The sequence below is a fragment of the Lycium ferocissimum genome, chromosome 10 (assembly GCF_029784015.1).
Source record: "Lycium ferocissimum isolate CSIRO_LF1 chromosome 10, AGI_CSIRO_Lferr_CH_V1, whole genome shotgun sequence".
Classification (NCBI taxonomy): Eukaryota; Viridiplantae; Streptophyta; class Magnoliopsida; order Solanales; family Solanaceae; genus Lycium; species Lycium ferocissimum.
In genome coordinates this window covers 17,612,984-17,635,086 of record NC_081351.1, presented here as the reverse complement: position 1 = coordinate 17,635,086, position 22,103 = coordinate 17,612,984, and the positions used below count along the sequence as shown (strand labels likewise).

General features: G+C 34.4%; 2 protein-coding genes and 1 pseudogene across 2 annotated transcripts; all 3 read right to left on the bottom strand.

The window, feature by feature from the left end:
* Positions 1 to 7,854: 7,854 nt before the first annotated feature.
* LOC132035141 (sugar transport protein 5-like) lies at positions 7,855 to 14,675 on the bottom strand (annotated as a pseudogene).
* A 1,867-nt stretch (positions 14,676 to 16,542) lies between these two features.
* Positions 16,543 to 17,409, bottom strand: LOC132034667 (MDIS1-interacting receptor like kinase 2-like). The gene is made up of 2 exons (XM_059425046.1): positions 16,977 to 17,409; positions 16,543 to 16,823 (listed from the first exon to the last, which is right to left on the bottom strand). Exons 1-2 carry the CDS (start codon positions 17,407 to 17,409, stop codon positions 16,543 to 16,545), a joined length of 714 nt encoding a protein of 237 aa, XP_059281029.1.
* A 111-nt stretch (positions 17,410 to 17,520) lies between these two features.
* LOC132034666 (probable leucine-rich repeat receptor-like protein kinase At1g35710) lies at positions 17,521 to 20,291 on the bottom strand. Its single transcript, XM_059425045.1, has 5 exons — positions 19,715 to 20,291; positions 19,323 to 19,517; positions 18,418 to 19,012; positions 18,059 to 18,307; positions 17,521 to 17,968 (listed from the first exon to the last, which is right to left on the bottom strand). The coding sequence occupies exons 1-5, from the start codon at positions 20,289 to 20,291 to the stop codon at positions 17,521 to 17,523; spliced, it is 2,064 nt and encodes a 687-aa protein (XP_059281028.1).
* Between the last annotated feature and the right edge of the window lie 1,812 nt (positions 20,292 to 22,103).

Here is a 22,103-nt window from a genome sequence, read left to right as displayed (position 1 = left end):
TCCTATATCTCATTGCTCCGAGGCTACTAGCGTATGAAGCAGAATTATGCCATATGTAAAACAAATGTATTGTTTCCAAAAATAAAAATCCCAATGCTTTTCATTAATAATATTTTTCCAAGTGGGATTACAAGGCTTTTACAGTAAATGAGATGCAATAATAAAAAAAAGTCCACTCCACGAATGGAAATCTGCTCTCTATTACCTCACGCCTTCTTGGCCCTTTGAAGGGCGGTCTGAATGGCTACATAGGCTGGCATCAATGTTGTCTGAATCCACTGACCCCTCTGATCGTCAGTCAATGACGTTCCTGTATCTATGGCTTCCTTAACAAAATTGTCAAGCCATTCCAAGCTCTTTAATGAGGCATCCACCTCATCTGTTAAACTCTTAATTATCTTTTGGTCATACTCTATTTTTGCTTAATGATCCACTTCTCTTCCTTCCATCCATCATTTCATTCTTCTAACCTGAATTGCATTCGCGGCTTCCCTATCTACGGGAAATTTGTACAGATACGATCCACGGAGTAAGCGAGTTCCAGCTAGCTCAGCCCTAAGCCACTCGTAGTAGTTTTCATCATGACTTGGATTATTTGGATCCTCATCCAACTTATCTTCCTTTATCATATTCTACTAATCTTTCTGGGCATCTTTTATACCTTAGATATGACCTTCTTCGTAATCTCGTACAAACTCTCCCATATTTCCCACATTTGGAATAACCTGTCCATACCAAACTGTCTAAGTATTCCCAATGATGCGTAGTGTCTGATTCCCCTAATTCCCATAAGCGGTAAATATGGGCACCTATAGCTCTTAACATAAGCAGTCTTGGAATGAAAATCAAGTACTCTCCACCTGATATGTTCTTCTCTCAGTCTAGAAAAGATGTGAGCCCATCCTCTTTTATCTTGAACCCCACAAGGCACAACGGCAACTCCTAAATCATCCTCTCTCAGGGCCAGATCTCGGCGGGAAGATATACCATTCCTATCTAAATGCTTCAGTATCAACCATTAGACTAAGAGGTTGCAATCCTGGAAGTAATAATAGTGGCTGCGGCACTTTCCTAAAGCTCGGTATATGTCTGATAGGATAATAGGGATGATGTTAAAATATTTGGTAAGCCCATTCGTCATAACTCCCCTAAGAGCAGTGCGGGCAACAAAGACAGCCCAGGTGTCAATAGCTACAGAGGCATTTAGTGGAAATATCATGGTTCCTAATAGACAGGTGATGAAGGCTAGCGTTTGGTTACCTTCCCAGGATTGGAGTGAAGAAAACTCAAGAATGTGGTTTTCATACCCCTGTTTGGATGAATACCTCCCATATAACTCTCTAAAGGTTATAGCGAGTCCCTGTGCCCAATCGGCTTTGTTGATAGCAAATATGTCGTTGATTTCTTTTGGGGTAGGTTTGTGAGGGATAAGGATATTTTGAGCCAACTTCTTTTTGGACTTTTGTTAGCGCGTCCTACGCTTACCATGACATCTCTAATCTCTTCTAGAGTGGGAGTCATCTCTATTTCTCCAAATCTGAACACTATTATGTCATTATCCTAATAACTAGTAATAATCTCTACCAGACCTGGATCCCCATCCATATTCATCAACGAGGGTAGATGCCCTATGCAACCCTTTATCTCTTTCTTCTGATCATTAGTCAAACCTTCCCACCACATCACTAAACCTGGTGGTGGACCCACAATCATATCAAACTGCACATCAGGAGACATCTGCAAGACAGAATACTGTTAGTCCCCCGCCCCCAGGAACAGTAATTTATTTCACACAAGGCACAATAATGCTTCCAAATAGCAAATAGTGGGATGCGGTGTCTTCAGGCTTTACATCATCTGAACACAGTAAGGTGTCTATCCTGTCCGATTCAGGTAGGTCTGAGATACCCAAATCGGTCTATGGTCAGTATGCGCTATATCAGTAAGGATTTTGGCTTTGCTCTACGATAATTATTCTAGAGTGATTTTTCAAACAAATGACACAGGTTACCCAAGCAGACAAGCTAGGGGTGGGCTCTCCAGTACATGGGATGACCGCATGCCCACTCAACCTTAGAGACCTCTAAAGAATATAATAAAAGGGTTTCTTAGTGAAGGTATGACCGCAGCTTATCCCGCGTTGTCACCCTTGAAAAAATATAAAATAAATGCCAGGAGTGGCAGAGTATGCATGCATGAATGACAGTTATATTTTACAAAAATTTAAACACATAAATAATTTACATCACTTAAAAAATTTATATCATACAAAAACACAAATTATTAAAACCCTTATGGTTAGAACCTTAAATTATCCTCAGCGGAGTCGCCATCTGTAGCGGGTCGATATTTTTTTCCGATTCGGATTTGTACTTGCCTCATTTAAAAAGGAAAGTGTCCCGGAGAAGTACGGTTGTCAATCGTACCGGAAAAAAGGAAAAATATATCTCTACGCGATGGTGCTCTAAATGGATATTGTTTAGAGTCGCCGCCTAATTTTTAGGAAATTAGGAAAACCAGTTCGATAAGGATTCAATTAAAATGGCTAAATTTTAAAAGAAACCTAATCTAACCAAAGTATGGGTAAGGGTTCTAGCGATCCCTCGGGGAAGGTGTTAGGCACCCCGGTATTAAAGATCCGTAAAATACGATTGACCTACGGGTTCTAATAGTATGCCTTTGCAGATATGAATTTTTATAGTGAAAAAAAATTGTTTCCACTTATATTTCCGCAACAAAGAGTTTAGTCATTCATACAAAATATATCACATTTCAAGAAATAAAAGTGATAAAGTTTTGCCCAAAATTGGGCGTTTGGGTTTCGGACTAGAACACCTAGGTAGAACACCACGTAAGCCCACCCTTTTAAGTTTTAAGCTTTTAAAGAGTTTTTGTTTAAGTGTAGAAAATAGTTTAAGGCATACTATTAGTGTCCATTTGTCAATTATATTTATTTTTTATCAATTTTGAACCAATTTTAGTCTTTTTTAGATAGTCCAAGTTTTTGAAAGTCCAAGTCAGTCCACAAGTCTTAAATCAGTCCATATAGTCCACAAAACAGTCCACATGTTCTTAAAATAATCATTTTAGTCCTCATATTTTTAAAAATCGATCAATTTTTGTCCAAGTTTGTGAAATAGTATTAATTTTAGGAGAGTTGTATGAGTCATATCCCTTTATTCGAGCCAATTTGTAATATTTTGAAAAGTCAAGTTTGGGAAAATCTAACTATAGGATAACTTTTAAAGGTTCCAATAAAATAGATGCTCAAATTTGGAATATAAAATTCATAAATTAAGAGATGAGGGATTGGGCCGACCAAGCCCAATAAAAATGTACTATGCATTTAGGCTAATCCTCGGGTCCAAACGTACGCTCCATTTTTTGCTCCAAGTTGGTAGACTCGATCTAGATGCTTTAGTGAGCCTCGTTGGGGCCCACCAACGGGTGTTTGGGTAGTCATGGACAAAGAAGGGGTATAAGCATATTAGTATGCTACTCAACATAGCTAAGAACTAAACAAATTACAAAGCCAAAAATTTAAATTACATCAAATGGGCCAAGCCCAATAAATACTACTGAACTGTAAACACGTAAAACAGAGGAAAAGGCCCAAAACAGAGCTTAGGCAATCAGCTGGCATAAGACAGAAAAAGGAAACCCAAAGGAAGTGATGAAAACGAGCCCAGGATCAGCCCAAGAAGCAAATAAGCCTCTCATTTTAACTAAGTACAAAACCAATGATGTGCACCTTGTATACACTCCTTATACCCACCATGGGAGAGCAAAACCTTCAGGAAAACCCTCCCAATTCAGTTAATATTCATTCTAGGACCAGTGTTTAGCTCATTATTGGGTTTGGGAGGAATGCAAATACCAAGAAGCAAGCAAGCAAAGAGGATGACGCAAACAACAACAACAAGCAGAAAAAGCAAAAGCTACATAGTTCAATAATTTAGTAATGTAACTTAGGCTAATGAATCATAAGAGGTGTTAAGATAGCTAAGGAAAAAGCAGCAGCTACATCAAGGGGGTGAGGGAACAAAGGGACATGAGATCAAGCACAATACGATGGAGGGATACACAAACAAACTACCAAACACACCATCATATTTCTATTTCCAATTCTTAAGTTGCCAAGGTCACAAAAAATCACTTAGGATCATCTTAGTACATATCCAGGCTCATAGAGCATTAAAAGGATCCATAAATGAAGATTTATACTAAGACTTATTCAGAATTTACCCACAGAAATCCAAAACAAGGAGTAGGAGTCACACAGGGGTCTTATTAAGTTACAAAGAGTGATTAAGACAAAATCAAACAGGTTCACAATAATCAGGGAGAGTATAAGTCTATCTTAAGTGTAGATATGAGTCAATTAAAGTCACAGCAAGTCATAGATAATAGGAGGTTCACAGGAGAATAGTTACAAGTCCAAAGAAGCTTTAAACTGTGACTATAAATATCATAATACTATTCCCAGCACAAAACACCACACTTAGTTTGAACAAAGTAAGAAAGAGTAGGAATCACATATATGTATGTCTATGGAATTCCCAACAAGTAACAAAGCAGGTATAAGCAAACAAGTATTCTCCTTGTTTTTTTTAAAGCAACTTTTAGTCTCAGTTTAAACATAATATTAAGTTCAGCAAAGTTCAAATCTGAATCAGACTCATAGCACAGTTTCAAAAAAAAAAAAAAGGATATTTAGCTAATGATTAAGTCTTAAAGAAGTCAAACACACAGAAAGAAAGAAAAAGAACTTAAGAAGAAAGAAAAAGAACTTAAGCTGCTACTAAGTTTTTTTTTTTTTTTTTACTTTCTATATTCATTTTTAGTCTTTTTATACTCCTATTTATTTTAATAAGAAGAACACATGAAATCTACACTCAAATTTCAAATAGAGACATGGATAGTTTTCATAATAAACTAGGTGAGGGACTAGTAAAGAGAGAAGACAAGTCAATACAAGCTAAGACTTATACTCAATAGTTTGGGGGGGGGGGGGGGGGGGGGGGGGGAGTTGTTGGAACAACTCCTTTCTCTTTTTATTTTTTTTATTTTTTTAGACAGTTTTCAATTAATCAACACACATAGATTTAGGAATAAACTTCAAAATTTCAAAACTCCAACTGCAAGACAGTTTCAGGTACTTAAACTATTTCTCAAAAGGTGTTAAACTATCTAAAATGATTCATGATCAGCCAAATAACACAGGGTCAGTTTCTATTTTTCAAACACTTAGTAAGATTTAAAGATGGCAACATGTACAGATGTGAGACTAAACAGTCACAGAAAGACACAAAAGCCTTTTCTTGTCACTTTATCTATCACTTAGTTATAAATCGGAGAATTAAAGGGGTTTGAAAAGGCTTTTTTTTTCTTTTTTTTTTTTTTTTTGCAAATATTTCAGAGGAGGTTTAAGGAAACAGGATTCATTAAAGGCACCATTTAGAACTCAGTTTTAGCTATTAACAAGCAGGTATAAGGAAACAGAAAATCATTTTTTGGTATAAGGAAATAGAAAATGATTTTTTATAAGCTCCAAATCAGTTCAAAAACTTGTAATCAACCATAAACTAACATCAATACCTACACTTTACTTTAAAATCATTATATTCGAGATCAATTACTCAAGCTGCATTCCCAGCAATCAACATAGGACTAACAAGACACAACAATTATAAAGAGTAATAGTTATACACACAAAATGGAAAAAAACAATCTCCTAGGATCTTAATATTCCAATAAAACAGTAATTAAGAATCAAAACTAATGATTTGCCTCATTTTAAACCTGTTTCTGGCCTTAATACTTATTAGTTAACATCTAAGAACTCTTTGATCTTAATCATATTAACATTATAACACAATAACTTAATAAACTTAGCAAACATAGTAACTGAGCAGCATTCAAACATACATAAGCAACATTAATGTATATACATGAACTAGTTTTCATAAAATAGCAACTAAAACAAATTTCAAGCTACTATAAACAAGTTAATGTATACGAATAAGCTAAAATAGGAATGAAACAAACTAGAATAAGGTGTTACCTTTTTGTAGGGAAACCTAAAGATCAAAAGGAGGGGTTGAATCACAAACTTCAAACACCAAAAAAAAAAAAAAAAAAAAAAAAAAAAACTTTAAACAACTCTTTTGTTCTTGAATGTTTCAAAGTAGTAATAGTATTTTGGGGTAATATCAGTGCAGTAGTGTAATAATAGTAGATTTTTAGGCAGTATAGTAGTAAAATAACAGTAGGATGATTATGAGAGAATTTTGGATAAAAATCAGACCCCTTAAAATGTCACAATCCTGTTCTATTTATAGAATGATAATCTCAACCCTAGGGACAAAAAAGACCAAAAATCAGATTTCCCCCCAATTCCACAAAACAAATTCGAATTTCAGTCAAGGACAAACAGATTTTCAGCAAATTTGTACCTATTGTACCCTATCCAACAAAATTTTCACCCAAATCACATAATAAAACTAAGAATCTAACTAATTGTACCCGAACAAATGTAAATAAAATCAGAAAATACTAGGATAGTACGTCTCGTCATCAATAAAACAAAATTACCACCTCATAATGGTACAATAGTACAAAACAAGATAAAATCCCCCAAATTCGTACCCAACCACGAATCTATTTAGGAAGTTTCCCCTTAGGTTCCTTCATTGAGTGTTTATGGTGCACAAGATGGCAAAGGGCTCAAGGCCCTGCCCATGGCAACCATAACACGAAGAAACCTAGAGTAACAAACCTTAACACGATTCAATTTGGTATAAAAAATAAAATTTGAACGAAATTGAACCTGGAGATTACGAGAACTCATCATAAGGAACAAAACCCCTCAAAAACTGGCCAAAAATGGCCGTAGATCGCTGTGGGTTGACCGCCAATGGTGGAACCCTAGAGAAATCGCATGCAATCGCCTGAGAGAGGTGAGGAGGGGTCTGGTGGAGAAATGAAAGAGTGGGGGGTGGAATGTTTATTTTTAATAAACTTCCACCCTTTAAAAAAAAAAAAAAACCCCTTAGTTTAAAATAATAAAAATAAAAAAACCCTCCTTAATTTAAATCATATCAAACCATATATTAAAAATACTCATTTTACTAAGTAAAATAATTATTTAGGAAAATTAAATTTCAAAACTCGTAAATCTAAAATATTAACTTTAAAACAAGCCCAATATTGACATAGTTCCGGGGGATATTTAAAAATGTGAGAAAATGCGGTCAAAATGAGCCGCAATTAATACGTTGTTTAAATTAGTAATTTTCCCTTACTAGACGGAGTGGGATGAAAGTGAATAACTCGTGTTTCTCATATTTGTCAGTTTTCAGGAAATAATGATTAAAAGTCATTTTTTTGCAATTTTCTCGAATTTTTTTTTAAAATTTTAAAATTGAAAGGAAGTGTCCTTACTCCGTCTTTGACTCAGGAAATTCGAAAATTAAAGTACGCATCTCATGAGGTGAAAATTAGGTGTTAACAACCTAGAATTTGCACACATCTATATGTTTTCACCAATATTATCTCAATTTATGCCTGTTATTTAGCAATGATGGAACTGTTTGGATTTTCAGAAGCCTACACCATCTTTGTCCTGGATCTAGGAAACAAACGCATAATTGCAAGCTTGTTACAGATCCAATTTCGATAATTGGGACAAAACCACTACTAAGAAGGTATGTAGATGAAACATATCGCGAGCATGTTGATTTTCTCTATAATTTTCTATGGTATCATTTCATTGGGTGTTGTGTTATGTTATAATTAGGATAACTTTCTATTTGAATATACTGAACTTTTGATTTTTGCTTTTGCAGGGTCCTATAGGCTTCAAAATACATGTCTATCTCATAATTTCATTTTAGGCATGTTTGTTGTTACATTGATACCAATACTTTAACTTTAAATACCTTATACTCAATCACTAAAAAATCAACTATAAACTTCTATTGCCCAGTGATCCCGTTATGTTAGAATTCCTCTTTTAAGATTACAAAAGCAACTACATACAAACTTTTTTATAATCAACTTAACTTCTTTGTTGTGGCACTTGGGCTGATCTTTAAACACACCTACCCCAAAACCAGTGGTTCTCCCACACTTGATGCATGGAATTCAAAGCAACACCTTTAGTCCCAGGCATGAACATCACAATAAAAATGGTCATAATAGCAATCCAACCATCAAAGAACAAGAAAGCCCCATACTTGAAGTGATAGAGAATGGCCAAGAATGTTTGAGACAGCACAAATGTGGTGGCAAAGTTCACAGCCACACTTATGCTCTATCCAATTGATTGCATGTTCATTGGAAATATTTCTCTTGGAATGAGCCAATTTAGAGGACCCCGTGACCAACCAAAACCAGCAGCCTAGATACACATCAGGGCAAGTACTAAGGCAGCATACTGCTTGCTGATATGTTTGCTTCCATTTTCACCTATTGAAGTTGCTAGTGTAGAAGCAATTGCTACCTTCAGCAACATTAAGCCAATGATGTAATTAGCATAAGGATCTGAGCTATATATACGGACAATATAAAGTTTTTTTGCATTATTAGTCTAATTTAACCTGTTATAGCAAGCTAATTACTCTACGTTCGTGGTTACAAGATCAAACTTCTTGTAAGCAGTTACTTGTTATTGCAAGTAAATTTAACTTGATAATGTAAGAGAATTGTGCACTGCATTACATAAGCGTTAAAACTCTTTGCGTACTTATATACTGGACCCTTAATAAGACCTTAACCAATTGCACTTCAATTAATTCTGTGTGCTTCTATTTTTCAGGTTCCCTTATTTGGCTTATTGTAGAAAAAAGGGTTAATTACAACCCAATACCTTTTGGTGATCTAGTTTAAAAAATAGCCAGCAAATGTTTAGGTTTATATAATATACATAAAATATACATATACTATAGGTATAGTATACATATTAGTGTATAGGTTTTGTATATTTAAGCCACTGCCAGTAATTAAGTTTGTCCGAAGGGACATAAACGAAAGGATCCCTAGAAAAATTTATACAATGTCAGTATACAGAACTTAAACTCATCAACTAATTATTTAGGGTGAGTTTTATCTTGAATTATTTATGTGCATAAAGAGTTGTGCCAGTTATAGTTATATATATATATATATATATGGCATGCACCTGGCAGATGAGCATCTATACTCCACCCTGTATGAAGAGAAATCTCCGACCAAACTGATCAACAATACCAGTAGACGCAAGGATTGAACCAAGATTGACTACTACAAGAATCACAACACTCAGTAGAGCCGAGTTATTTCCTAAACCTACTGATCAAAAAAGCACAGGTGCATAGAATGCAATGATATTAGTACCACTCATTTGTTAGAAAAATGGTATGGCAATGTACGTGACCAAATGAGGCCGGTGTTGTCTCTTAAAGATTGTCACAAAAGGCTCTTCCTGTGAAGCTCTTGCAATTTCACAAGACTTAAAAAGATCTGCTAACTCAGATCCAATTTCAGTGTTGTTGCTGGTTCCTCAAACTTTTGCCAGAGATTGCATTGCCTGCTCCAATTTTCCTCGCTCAACTAGGCTGCTAGGAGTGTCGGAAATGAGAAGTGCACCTATGCCCAAGGTGTGGTCATAAAATGAGATAAAAATAATGGAACCTCGTGGTTCAAATCTCATCAAAGATATAAAATGCAGGGTGTTGCACCCTATTTTTACCAAGGCTAAACAAAGTACAACTTATGGGCTCTAAAAGGATTGATTATGTACAGAGTCGCCACTTAGCATTTAAGGTATACTAGGGTGCCTATAAATTATTAACGTATGTAACTTAAAAATAGTCTACAAAAACAAGTGAGATTCTAGGTAAGGGTTCAAATTATTCCGAAGGGAAGGTGTTAAACATCCTTCAGAATCCACAAATGTGGTTCCCGGCTGGACCAATTTTAACTATAAGAGGGATGTGTAAAAAGGCTTGATTATTATTTACAAAAATATTAATAGAATTTAGACTAAAGAATAACTAATTTGAATGTTTATGTAGTAAAAGGTGTAAGTATTTGCATATGTATAAAAATACGTATTACGTGATTATTTACAAGTAAATAAAGTGCACAATTACAGTGACTAACAATTTTAGCTTTAAATGAATACAATATAAAGGTATTATTACTTAACAGTGAACGATTTGCTTCTGAATTAAAAAAAAAAAAAGATTTAAAACATATGTGATATAAACAATTATTTAAAAAAGTTATCTGCAACTTAATAGCTTGAGTATGTGAAAAGGTATAAGGAATGGACATGAAATTATTCTGCAACTTAAGGTGAGTTAACTAATTTAATTACCGATGTACACCAAATCAATTAATTATGAGAGTACATTCTAAAACCTAAATATTGAGGTAAATCACCTATTTATTAAGTGTGCTAAGCTACTAAATTAAAACTCTAGCGAAACGTGGTAACTATAAGAATATTAGCTACAAGAAATAACAATGAACAAGTAACTAAATAATCATCGCTATGCACCCCAAAAAAGAAATATCACTATACTTGTTAGCTCTGTATACATTTAAGAATGAAAAATGGATCTAAGAAAAAGAACAAGTCGTTAAATGAAAGACTTTAATGACAAAATAAATAAAATATAAGAAAAGTTATTTACAGGGAAGTACAAACGTATAATTAAATGACTACTAACATTAGTTAAAAGAACTAATTGCTGATTGATTGATGAGAGAGGGTATACGGTATAATATGATTGAATATAATGATTTTTGTTTTCCAAAGATCTGGCAAGTTAAAAGGGTATGTACAAATGTTTAAAAAAAGGTTTAAAAGGATGATTTTAGTAAACAAAAAATTCCATGTCAAAAATATTAACAAACACAATACAACATTGTGAATGATGTGATATAAATAAAGAACATCAGTAAACTTTCGTTTTGAAATAGTGGCCTAGCAATTTTCCTAAAACACATAATGAACTTTAAATCGCATAAGCAGAACATAAATGAATACCACCGTCCGACATCCCAAAAGTAAAGTTTAACTATATTTTATGCTTTGTATAATTTTAAGAACGTAAAAATAAATACAAATAGAGAATCCGAGAAGATCTTCGAGAGTTGCCTTTAGAAAATAACTCTTAATACCTGCATAAGGCTTAGTAAAATGTTAGTAATGGATAATTTTTTACTAAATGAATTAAAGAAACGATAATAAATATATATTGCCATTTAAAATAAACCCATCTTATGTGCAGGGGAGGCCACGAAAATCGACAGAAATTTTCTCATCGGCCATAAAGGTAATATTTGTTAAATATCAGCTATTTCGAGTAAGAAAAAAAAAGGATAAAATAGTGTCAAAATATGATTAAAACTCATAAGGAACACAGTCCAAACTTTTTTACCAACAGACCCACAATAAATCCGAACAACCACAGAAAGAAAAATAAATAAATAAATTAGACGAGAAAAGAAAATCAAAGCAGCAGCAGCAGTGAACAACAACAACAACAGGAACTAAAAAAATCGTTGGTAAAGAAAACAGAGCAAAGCACAATCACCGGTTTCCATGGAGTTCGCCGGAGGAGGACGAGCGGAAAAACAAAGAATAAGATTATGAATAATCTATGTATATGTAATGTAATATATATATATATATATATATATATATATATATATATATATATATATATATATCCATATGTAATGTGTGTGTAAATATAAAGATGTGTATTTATTTGAAGAGAAGAAGAGAATGAGAAGGGGGTTAAGGGTAGGGGTGGGCGTTCGGGCTATCAGATTGGATATGAAATTTTCGGTTTGGATATTCGGTTTCGGATTGAAGAAAGTACAATCCAAATCCAATCCAAATAAGTTCGGATTGGATTGGATATTTTAAGTTTGGTTTCGGATTATTCGGTTTGGATATTTCGTATTTTCAAATTTGACTCTTAAGACTTAAGACAAACTTATTAGGAACGAAATTTATGTGTTAGTTTTATAGAGGTAAATCTAAATCTTAATTGCTCAGTAAAAAAAACCTTTCAGTTCAAATTAGGATTAAAAATTCGAAGTCATGTCCAACATAGTAAATCTATACCAAATAAAAGCATTCTGGAAAAGTGAAAATGAATAAAATAAAATCTAAGTAGTCATTTGGAAAAATAACAAAGAACTCTGCCATGGGTGACACTAACGTGAGACTTTGAGACTTGAGAAGTAAGAAAACCATAAATTATATTTGATTTAGTAGAGAATTGTATATTGGACTTAATATTTTAAGGGGTAGGGCTTTTAGGATTAATCTATTGGACCTTTAGAAACTAGACTTATTAGTACTGGACACATATGATATACGTAAGGCTAGATAAAAGGTACAAAAATTTCAGATTTTCGGATATTTAAAAATCCACAGTACTAAATCCATATCCAAAATCCATAAATTTTAAAAATAAAATCTAAAATCCAATCTATAATCCAAATATCCAAATCAAATACTAAAAAAATTCGGATTTCGGTTTGGTTTACGGGTTGACCCAAACTGTGCCCACCCCTAGTTAAGGGAATGGGGGTAGGCTTTCTGGGAGAAAAAATGAGAAAATGGGAGAAGAGTTTTTAGGTGGTTGGCTGGTGTCGTGTAAAAATGAGGGAGAGGTGAGATTAAATAAAGAAAGAAAAAAAGTTGAACAGAAGGGGTGAAAATTGAATATTAAGTAAGAGAGATGAAAAAAGGAAAAAGAGAAGTTGAAAAGAAAGAAGGAAAGGGTGTATTGAAATAAATGAGACTAAAATGATAAGAGGGGTGAATTGTCAAACAAAATCTGCCCAAAATCTCAATGAAGATCGGGAGATTGGAAAAAAAAAAAAATCAAACAGAGACAGAGTCAAAAAAAGGAAAAAAAAAAAAAAAAAAGGAAGAAAAGAGTGGGGGCCACGGAGAAATGGGGAAAGAAACAAATCTGGCCTAAATTAAGAAAAATGAGGGTAGAGATAGAGATGGGATAGATGAAATAGTAGGTGGGGAGATAGAATTAATTTTACAAGGTGGGTAGATAGAATTAATTTTACACTGAGTAATAGCCGGGTAGCTAATTATGTTTGCGATAAACTCTTCAGGCTTTCTTGTATTGATGGCCTGTATTAAAATATAACTAATATACATATATAAATGTATGTAATAATATGCAATTAAAAATGTACATAAAAATGTGATTCATATTTAAAAAGATGTATTGTGCTATAAAGAAATTAAAATATAATTAGCTACGAAAACTAAATTGTAGTGTTGTGTTGCATATGTGTATGTGAATATGACTGTGAAAAAGAAATGAAAATTGAAATTAATTTAAATGACAATAAATCGATAAAAATCCTAATATTTGCAGAAATAAGGTTAATTATCAATAAATTGTGTTAAAATTGAAAAAAAATGTGTAAAAAGTTGTATTTTGTGCCGATACGTTAATTTCGAGCACGATGAGCCAAAATTGGATGTCAACACAGGGCTGGCTCAGGGGCAAGGAAATTAAAGCATTTGCTTTAGGACTCAAAAGTAAAGGTCCTGTAATAAGGGATAGGTGATTTCTTTTCATATGACTAAGCTTGAATGGGCAGAAATACCCAATATCTGTGCTAGACGGAGGTAGCAGGTACTTGAGAAAATAGTTGAGGTGTTCGCAAATTGACCCTAACACCACAATTATATATATATATATATATATATATATATATATATATATATATATATATATATATATATATATATATATATATATATTTTAAAAGAATGAGAAGTGCACCTATGGTCATTGTTGCGGCTGGAACTATGGCTAGGCCGAGGGAAAGGCACCATCCCCAGCTGAGCTTAGAGGTGCCATAGTTTATGCAATTTGCAGTAACAACGCCAAGGCCTATGAAGAATTGGAAGCCTGTGCTGAATGCACCAGGCCATTTTGAAGGTGCCATTTCTGACAGGTATACAGGAGTAGCCTTCAAATACATGCACAAATATTATGATGGAATACGGTAATTAAATATACTTCCAAACTATGTCTCCTTTGTCCCTTTACTGCTTTACATGATGATCAAACATATAGATGGTAAATACTTTTTTTGTCAAAATATAAAGCATGCATGTTCTTGAATATCTTCATTTTAATGTCAAGAGATCCTTACATTGAAGTTTCAATTTTATCAGTAAGTTAATTTGAATCAAAATAATGATTTTAACTAAAATAATGACTGGCGATGTAAACAATTTTCACACTATATCAAATTTTTTGTTGTACTTAGCAAAATAAGATTACTAGACTCTATGTTTTGCTACCTGGTTAGTAAAGCTGACACCAAAGCCTAGCAAAATGCGACCCAAGATGAGCATAGAAATCTTTTGAGCAACACCATTGATAAGAGCACCAGCAAGGAAAGTGCAGCCTCCTACTATCATTATGTTTCTTCGTCCTATGGCTGCCGTGAGATGACCAGCTACGAGAGGCGCAACCAAGCCAGCTATGTAGAGTGATGAAGTGTAGGCTGTTAAAACCTCACTGTCGTATACACAATACACGTTTGATTCAGCACCAGCAATCTTGCTGCCTTCTTTAGTATTGATGGGAAGAAGTTTTCAAGGAATGGCTTCATTTTTGTCACTCCTCTTGATGTACAAATTAAACTGATTAAATCTCTGTGTACAACATAGACATTGTGATTACGTCTTGCAAAAGTTTAGTGTTTATTTCACATATGTGAAATAGTTTTGTAACTTTAATATCATAGTAGTAGGTAAAGTTTTGTAAAGATATGACACTTGGGCCTAACTCCAAAAGCTAGTTTATGAGGGAAGGATTGCTCAAGTCCATATAAGTAAATCACTAGTCCATTCCCTAACCAATGTGGTATTCTAACAAGTTCAAGTGATCATACGTGAAATTAACCCTCACAATGTCCTTTTTGTTCATTTATTTATTTCTGATTTGCACATCAGTCTGAAATTCACAAACAAATGAGACAATGTCTAGCAAGTGGTTTCGATAATATCATAGAAATTTCTTTCCAAAAATAAATAGTATATCTTCTTTCCTTGGAACGAAAGATAGCAAATATAAGTCACTTCATCCCTGTTAATAGGCGATTTTATATGACTCTTATAAATTCACAATTTCGGATTCACGGCTAGAAAAGAAATGCTCAGAAAGTTCCTTTTTAAACTGCTTATCGGAAAACAAAATGAGTTTTGAGTGCATGTATAATCTACGATTACCAATTGTTTCAATGCCAGAAAACCGGAACTCGATCAGTCTAATAAAATGGACAATGAAAAAGAAAAGAAGTATATTTACCTGGAATTCTAATATCAAATCCGAAAATGAGGCCATCTGATGCAGCAACAGTTCTAGTGATGACAACCGTAAATGTTATCTTCCTGTTAAAGCGGCTATCGCTAACTTGTCCATCAACAACCATGCCGCCAATTGCCATTTTTCCTACTCAGTTCTCAGCTACTTGAAAAGATCTAAAACAAAGTATTATACTTTCAATATTGGTCTGTATATAAAGTAGCTTCACATATATGAACAAAAAATTATCCACTAAAGTAGGCACGAAACTGGCAATTAATGGCGTATAGAAACAGAACATGTGCCACCTCAATAAATAAAAAATTTACAAGTCTAGACATTTTAAACTTTGTTATAAATGGAAGTGATGAAAGAATTTCTGGTGAGTTTTAGCTGTGTCAACTTCCTCTTTTATGTAGCAGACCAAGAGAAGGATAGGTAAATGGAGTAAAGGCTTAATAAATTAGCATTTTCAATTCTCGTTCTAAAAATATCCAGCTCTTCCCCATGCTTAGTGGTCCTACAGTTAAAATATCTGGAACGAATGGGGTAAGGTTAATTATCCAATTTCTGAACTTATAAAAAAAAATGATAAATTTCAGCTAATGCGAAAGAAATTTTGTTAGTGCATTGTTGAATAACATAAGATGCACAAGCGGAAAAAGTTCAGGCTTGTTGTGGAAATAGATGTCTACTTATTATCAAACTATTCTCATGATCTCCTTTTTTTTTTTTTTTTCTAAAATTGGTTACTTAGTTTTATTGTATTCAAAACAGCATTTAATTTGGAGAACTCAACTAACTTAGACAAATAATGGCAGTACGAATTTGGTGTCCTTTTTTCTAAAATTGACTCTCTCGTCACTTGGCTTGAAGCAATTATTCCATCCCATAACATCAGTATTTAGCAAATATGAAGCTTGTTTTCATCACTTTTTGGCACAAGGAACAGTTACCTTCTACATTATATACTCTAATACAATAAACTAGATAAGCACTCTGAATATATAATAATACTAGTCCCAGTAATAATTTTGGCATGGACCGTCTCATCAAATAACATACTTCACAGCCACTTGGTTTCAAAGTTTGTTCATTTTCATACAAAGACACCTCACATCTAAGGGATTATATAGCTCACCTTACATAATTAGGTGGACGCGATTTCATTGATGATAACCTATTAGAGATGAATTGCATTAATTGTTGGCCTTGATTTTGGAGTTTCAAGCAAACAAGAACTTGCTAGCTTGATGATAAAAACCAAAACCTCTTTTACTCTATCTTCAGGATATGGAAGGCGTTCGTCTAACAAATCTCTAAGTTGCACATGATCTCTAGTGGACAAATTTGCTAGCACAGTAATGTATTCCCCAAGATGCTTTCCTTTGATTATCTCCAATGCTAATACTCCAAAGCTATAGACATCACACATTTGTGTAACCTTCATTGTATATGCAAGCTCTAAAACAATACAATTTCCAAAAGTTATAACAATTTAAATGTGTAAATGAGATAAAAATAGTGTAAAGAGTGTTTGGCTATAGTTCATGAAGTTTTAAGACAAGGATAATAAATAAAGTTAGACCTTACCAGGTGCAACATATCCTTATGTGCCTGCAAGAGCAGTGCAATTAGGCAAGTCTGGTTTGAGAAACTTAGCTATACCAAAATATGAAACACGAGCTTCATACTTGGAATCAAGCAAAACATTACTACTTGATATGTCATGATGAACAATCGGTGGTGAGCAATCCTGATGCATGTAAGATAAAGCAAAAGCAACACCCTTGATGATATTCACCCTTTTAAGCCAATCCAATTTCTTGGACTCAACTTTATTGCTCAAAATACTAGACAAACACCCCATGTCTACATACTCGTAAACCAATAATGAGTTTTTTGTATCCAAACAGTAGCCGTAGAGGTTCATGATGTTTCGGTGCTTAATCCCAATCAATGCCCTTACTTCATTCATAAAGCTTTTAGGATGTGTATTCTCAAATGAAGAATGAAGTCTCTTCACAGCTATAGGGAGAAGTCTCTTCATAGCTATATTCCCTAATGATGGAAGGTTTACCTTGTAAACGCTTCCATGCCCTTCTTGATCGATGCAAAATGTTGCATCAAACTCCTCTATGGCGTTTAAGATATCTCTGTATTATGCCTTTCCATCTAACATAGATATCGAAATCCAACCATCATCACGTCTTTCAATGTCTCTTTTATCACACATAAAGAGAACACCAATGAAAACACAGAGTAGTACTAGGGCTCCCATAACAGGAAGTACAGTGATGAGGATGAGTTTATTTCTCTTCGCCACTAACTGCTTCTTCACCACAGAAGATGGCCTTTCGCAGGGGTGGAGTCCTGTTACATTTCCGTAAAGACCTTTATTATCCTCAAATGAGGCATTGATAAAAGCTTTATTATTAGGGATTGGACCTTCCAACTCATTGTATGACAACTCAACATCTTGTAAACCAAACAATATTTCAAGTTCTTCAGGAATACGGCCAGAGAGGCCATTGTGGGAAAGATCTAAGCTTACCAAGTTCTTCAAATTGGCTAGATAAGGGGGTATTTCTCCAACAAGATGATTAAGGCTGAAATCAAGTGCATTTAGCTAAGTTATCCTCCCTATCTCCATTGGAATTTTTTGCCCAAATTTGTTGTTGCTTAGGTTCAACTGAAACAAGTGCACGTAATCTCCAACAAAAATTGGGATTGACAGATTCAATCCGTTACATGATAGATCAAGGGACTCTAATTTTGTCAGTGACCCAAGTTCCTTGGGTATACTGCCAGAAATGTTGTTGTTTTGCACAAAAAGCTTAACCAGAGAGGTTAAATCACCAATTTCTTTAGGAATCTGCCCAATCAAATGATTCGATGAAAGATCGAGTCCTAGAAGCCCATTGATATTTCCAATCTCTGGTGCTATGCTACCAGTAATTTTTATTTTTGGCTATCCGTAAATCAGTCAAATTCTTGCATTTCCCCCAATTCTTTGCTGATTTCACCCTGAAAACCATTGGCACTCAAATAAATAAACTAAAGCTCTGGATAGATGCCAAAAGCTTCAGATAAATTCCCAGTGAAACTATTATTATTAAGCCGAACCCTTTTGAAACTAGAGCACTTCCTCAAGCTACTTGGTATTGGCCCTGTTAGCTTATTGCTATCCACGATGAATTTCTCAAGTTTCCCACCTTGGCAAAGCTGGTCTGGCAAATAGCTTGAAAGTTGATTAAGTGATAATGCCAATGCAATGAGGTTTTTCAAATTCCCCAATTCACTAGGAATGGGACCAGGAAGTTTTTTAGAATAAAGATACAAAGCTTTGAGCTCAATTAAGCTACCTAGAGTAATTGCAATTGAACCACTAAGTTTATTAATGGATAATCCCAAACCAGTGAGGTTTTTCAGATTCCCCAACTCGCTAGGAATGGGATCAAAAAGTTGGTTAGAATCAAGATACAAAATTTTGAGCTCAGTTAAGTCACCTAGAGTAATTGGAATTGAACCGGTAAGCTGATTATTAGATAATTCCAAATCATTGTGGTTTTTCAGATTCCCCAACTCACTAGGAATGGGACCAGAGAATTGGTTAAAATAAAGGCGCAGGGTTTTGAGCTCAATTAAGTCACCTAAAGTAATTGAAATTGAACCGGTAAGCTGATTACTAGATAATTCCAAATCAATAAGGTTTTTTAGATTTCCCAACTCACTAGGAATGAGACCAGAAAGTTGGTTAGAATTAAGGTACAAATTTTGAAGCTCAGTTAAGTCACATAGAGTAATTGGAATTGAACCGGCAAGCTAATTACGGGATAATTCCAAAATCACTGAGGTTTTTCAGATTCCCCAACTCACTGGGAATGGGACCAGAAAGTTGGTTAGAATGAAGATGCAAAATTTAAAGCTTAGTTAAGTCATCTAGAGTAATTGGAATTGAACCGGTAAGCTGATTACTAGATAGTTCCAAATCAATGAGGTTTTTTAGATTTCCCAACTCACTAGGAATTGGATCAGTAAGCTGATTATGGGATAATTCCAAATCACTGAGGTTTTTCAGATTCCCTAACTCACTAGGAATGGGACTAGAAAGTTGGTTAGAATCAAGATACAAAATTTGAAGCTCAGTTAATTCACCTAGAGTAATTGGAATTGAACCAGTAAGCTGATTATAGGAAATTCCAAATCACTGAGGTTTTTTAGATTCCCCAACTCACTAGGAATGGGACCAGAAAGTTGGTTAGAATGAAGATACAAAATTTGATGCTCAGTTAAGTCACCTAGAGTAATTGGAATTAAACCGACAAGCTGATTATGGGATCATTTCAAATCACTGAGGTTTTTCAGATTCCCCAACTCACTAGGAATGGGAACAGAGAATTCGTTAGAATAAAGGTACAGGGTTTTGAGCTCAATTAAGTCACTTATTGTTTTGGGAATTGGACCAGAAAGATGATTTGTTTGTAAGCTTAAATTCTCAAGGGACTTCATCGTTCCTACTTTAGTAGGAATGGAATCGAACAATTCATTGGAGAAAGCATAAAGCAATTTTGCAGTGACCAAGCTACCTATTTCTGGAGGAATATGACCCGTTAATTGGTTCTTTCCAAGATAAGCTTCAACAAGATTGACAAGTTTTCCTATTTCTGTGGGAATGGAACCATTTAAATGGTTGTCAAAGATGTCGAGAGTCTCAAGTTTGGTTAGTGAGCTGATTTGTGGTGGGATTGAACATGAAATCTGATTGATGGACAAATTGAGATGGAAAAGATTAGTGAGCTTTCCAATTTCAGGTGGGATGGTGCCAGAGAGCTGGTTCAGGCTAAGATCAACATATTCGAGAAAAGGAAGAGATGAAAATGGAAATTCATAGAGTGTGCCAATGATACTAGCATTTGTAATATTCAACATGTTTACCCAACCATTTAAGCATTTAACTTCATACTAGTCCCTGCATGCATTAGTACTTAACGTCCAAGAAGCCAATAAGGAATTATTCTGGTTTAGGAGAGTTTCTTTCCATTTGAGGAGAGCAGCTTTCCATTTGAGGAGAGCAGTTGCTTCCTCAGTAGATGCAAAAGTAGCTATGAAGAGATATAAGAGAGTGGAAAACTAAAGGAAAGAAAATACTCTGGGAATCATCATCATGGCTAAAACAATTCAGTTGATTGTTTTGGTTTGTGAAGATTGTTTTGGTGTGTGAAGAACTTGTGCAGGACAGAGTTTTATATTGTAGAGAATCATTACAAGGCTTGTTAGTCAATGGAGTTTATTTTCAGCTTGTAAAATATGGGTAGAATTAGAACGAATTCGAAGTCAATGAGTCAATGTCTCACTATCCATGGAAGTATATACCAACGAATTAAAAGGGTGCTTGGAGATAATGTTTCAATTATGGCCTAAGCTTAAAGTTTTGGAAATGTATTTGAGAGATCTTGTCCAGAATTACTCAAAAGTCAATTCGTAATTGACGGGCTAATAGACTATCCTTTCAATAGTTGTATCATTTTCGCAGGCCATGTAGTGTGGAATGGTTCCAATTTTTGCTCAAATGGCCGAGAAGATATGGGTCTCACACACTTTCCTTCCATTTACTCTCCAAGTTTTTTTTGTTCTTTAAAAAACTTTCCAGAAGGAAAAAAAGATGTGTAATTGAGAAAGCCAAAACCCTTGTTTGAACTGGGTTTTAGGTAAAGCAGTTACAAATCTATGTGTACCTATGTATTTATTATAGATGTCTTTGTAATTTTATCAAATACTCGTACAGTGGTTTTATCTATTTACTCCCTTGGTTTCCCCTCTATATAGTTCTACTGAGTGCCAAATTTGAGAGTGTTATTATTACAATAGAAAAGGCTGAAATATGCTATCGAACTATTGGAAATAGCTCATTTATGCCACTCATCAATAGTTTGGATCATTTATGCTATCGCCGTTACCAAAATGGGTCATCCATGCAGGTTTTTCATTAACGACAGTTTTACAATACCAGATATGACACGTGGCCTTCAATTGCGGTCCACGCCATTTAATTAAACCAACACAAATTAAAGTTGGTGTTATGAGACTAACATAAAGTTGGAGTTATGAAACTAACATAGTAGCAAGTAAAGCTACTGCCTAATGTATGTTAACTTCGACCAATTATAGATGTATTTTTCTATTTATACTTCAAGTCAAGGATTACACATTATCGGGCTTTCAGAGATAATTCTCACTTTTACGAAAGTGGTGGAAATTGATCCTTCTTATGTAATTTCTTTTTTATAATACAACTATTGGAAGGGAATAATTATACTTCTACAGATTATATGCCCTGTCGAACTAGAAAACATTTCAAGCTAAAGAAAACAAGAATGCTGTTGGAAATCAAGACGGGTAATGTGTAACGACCCGTTTGGTCATTTAGCACTTTTATGCCTAACATCTCTAAAACACCCTTTTTGTGGTCTAATTTTGGTATCTATAGCTTACGATAACCGGTGATTCGGTTATTTAATTGACAAGAATTTTAGACCCCGTATTTTATACGTCGAGAAATTCGCGAAAGAATCAACGTGAGATAGAAACCTCGGATTTACTTAATATAAAAATATTATTGGAGATTAGGAATTACTTAAGTGTGGTGTTAAGTAAAATTGGTGACAATAATAAGCCAACAAGAGCCTCAACATCCAAGGTAAAAGGATGACTCAAGTCATCTAAAATAAGGCAAATGGAAGA

Bases quoted from the DNA above. Each gene is read 5' to 3' on its own strand.
- LOC132034666 (XM_059425045.1), bottom strand. From the start codon at position 20,291: ATGTTGAATATTACAAATGCTAGTATCATTGGCACACTCTATGAATTT. The intron at 18,308-18,417 runs GTTTATTTATTT...AATTACTGGTAG, and splicing joins GGCATCTATCCAGAGCTTTA to CATAGCACCAGAGATTGGAA. The intron at 17,969-18,058 runs GTTTCAGTTGAA...ACTTGATTTCAG, and splicing joins GTTGGAGATTACGTGCACTT to CCTTAATCATCTTGTTGGAG.
- LOC132034667 (XM_059425046.1), bottom strand. From the start codon at position 17,409: ATGAAGAGACTTCTCCCTATAGCTGTGAAGAGACTTCATTCTTCATTT. The intron at 16,824-16,976 runs GCACATAAGGAT...GTATTGTTTTAG, and splicing joins TAATTGCACTGCTCTTGCAG to AGCTTGCATATACAATGAAG.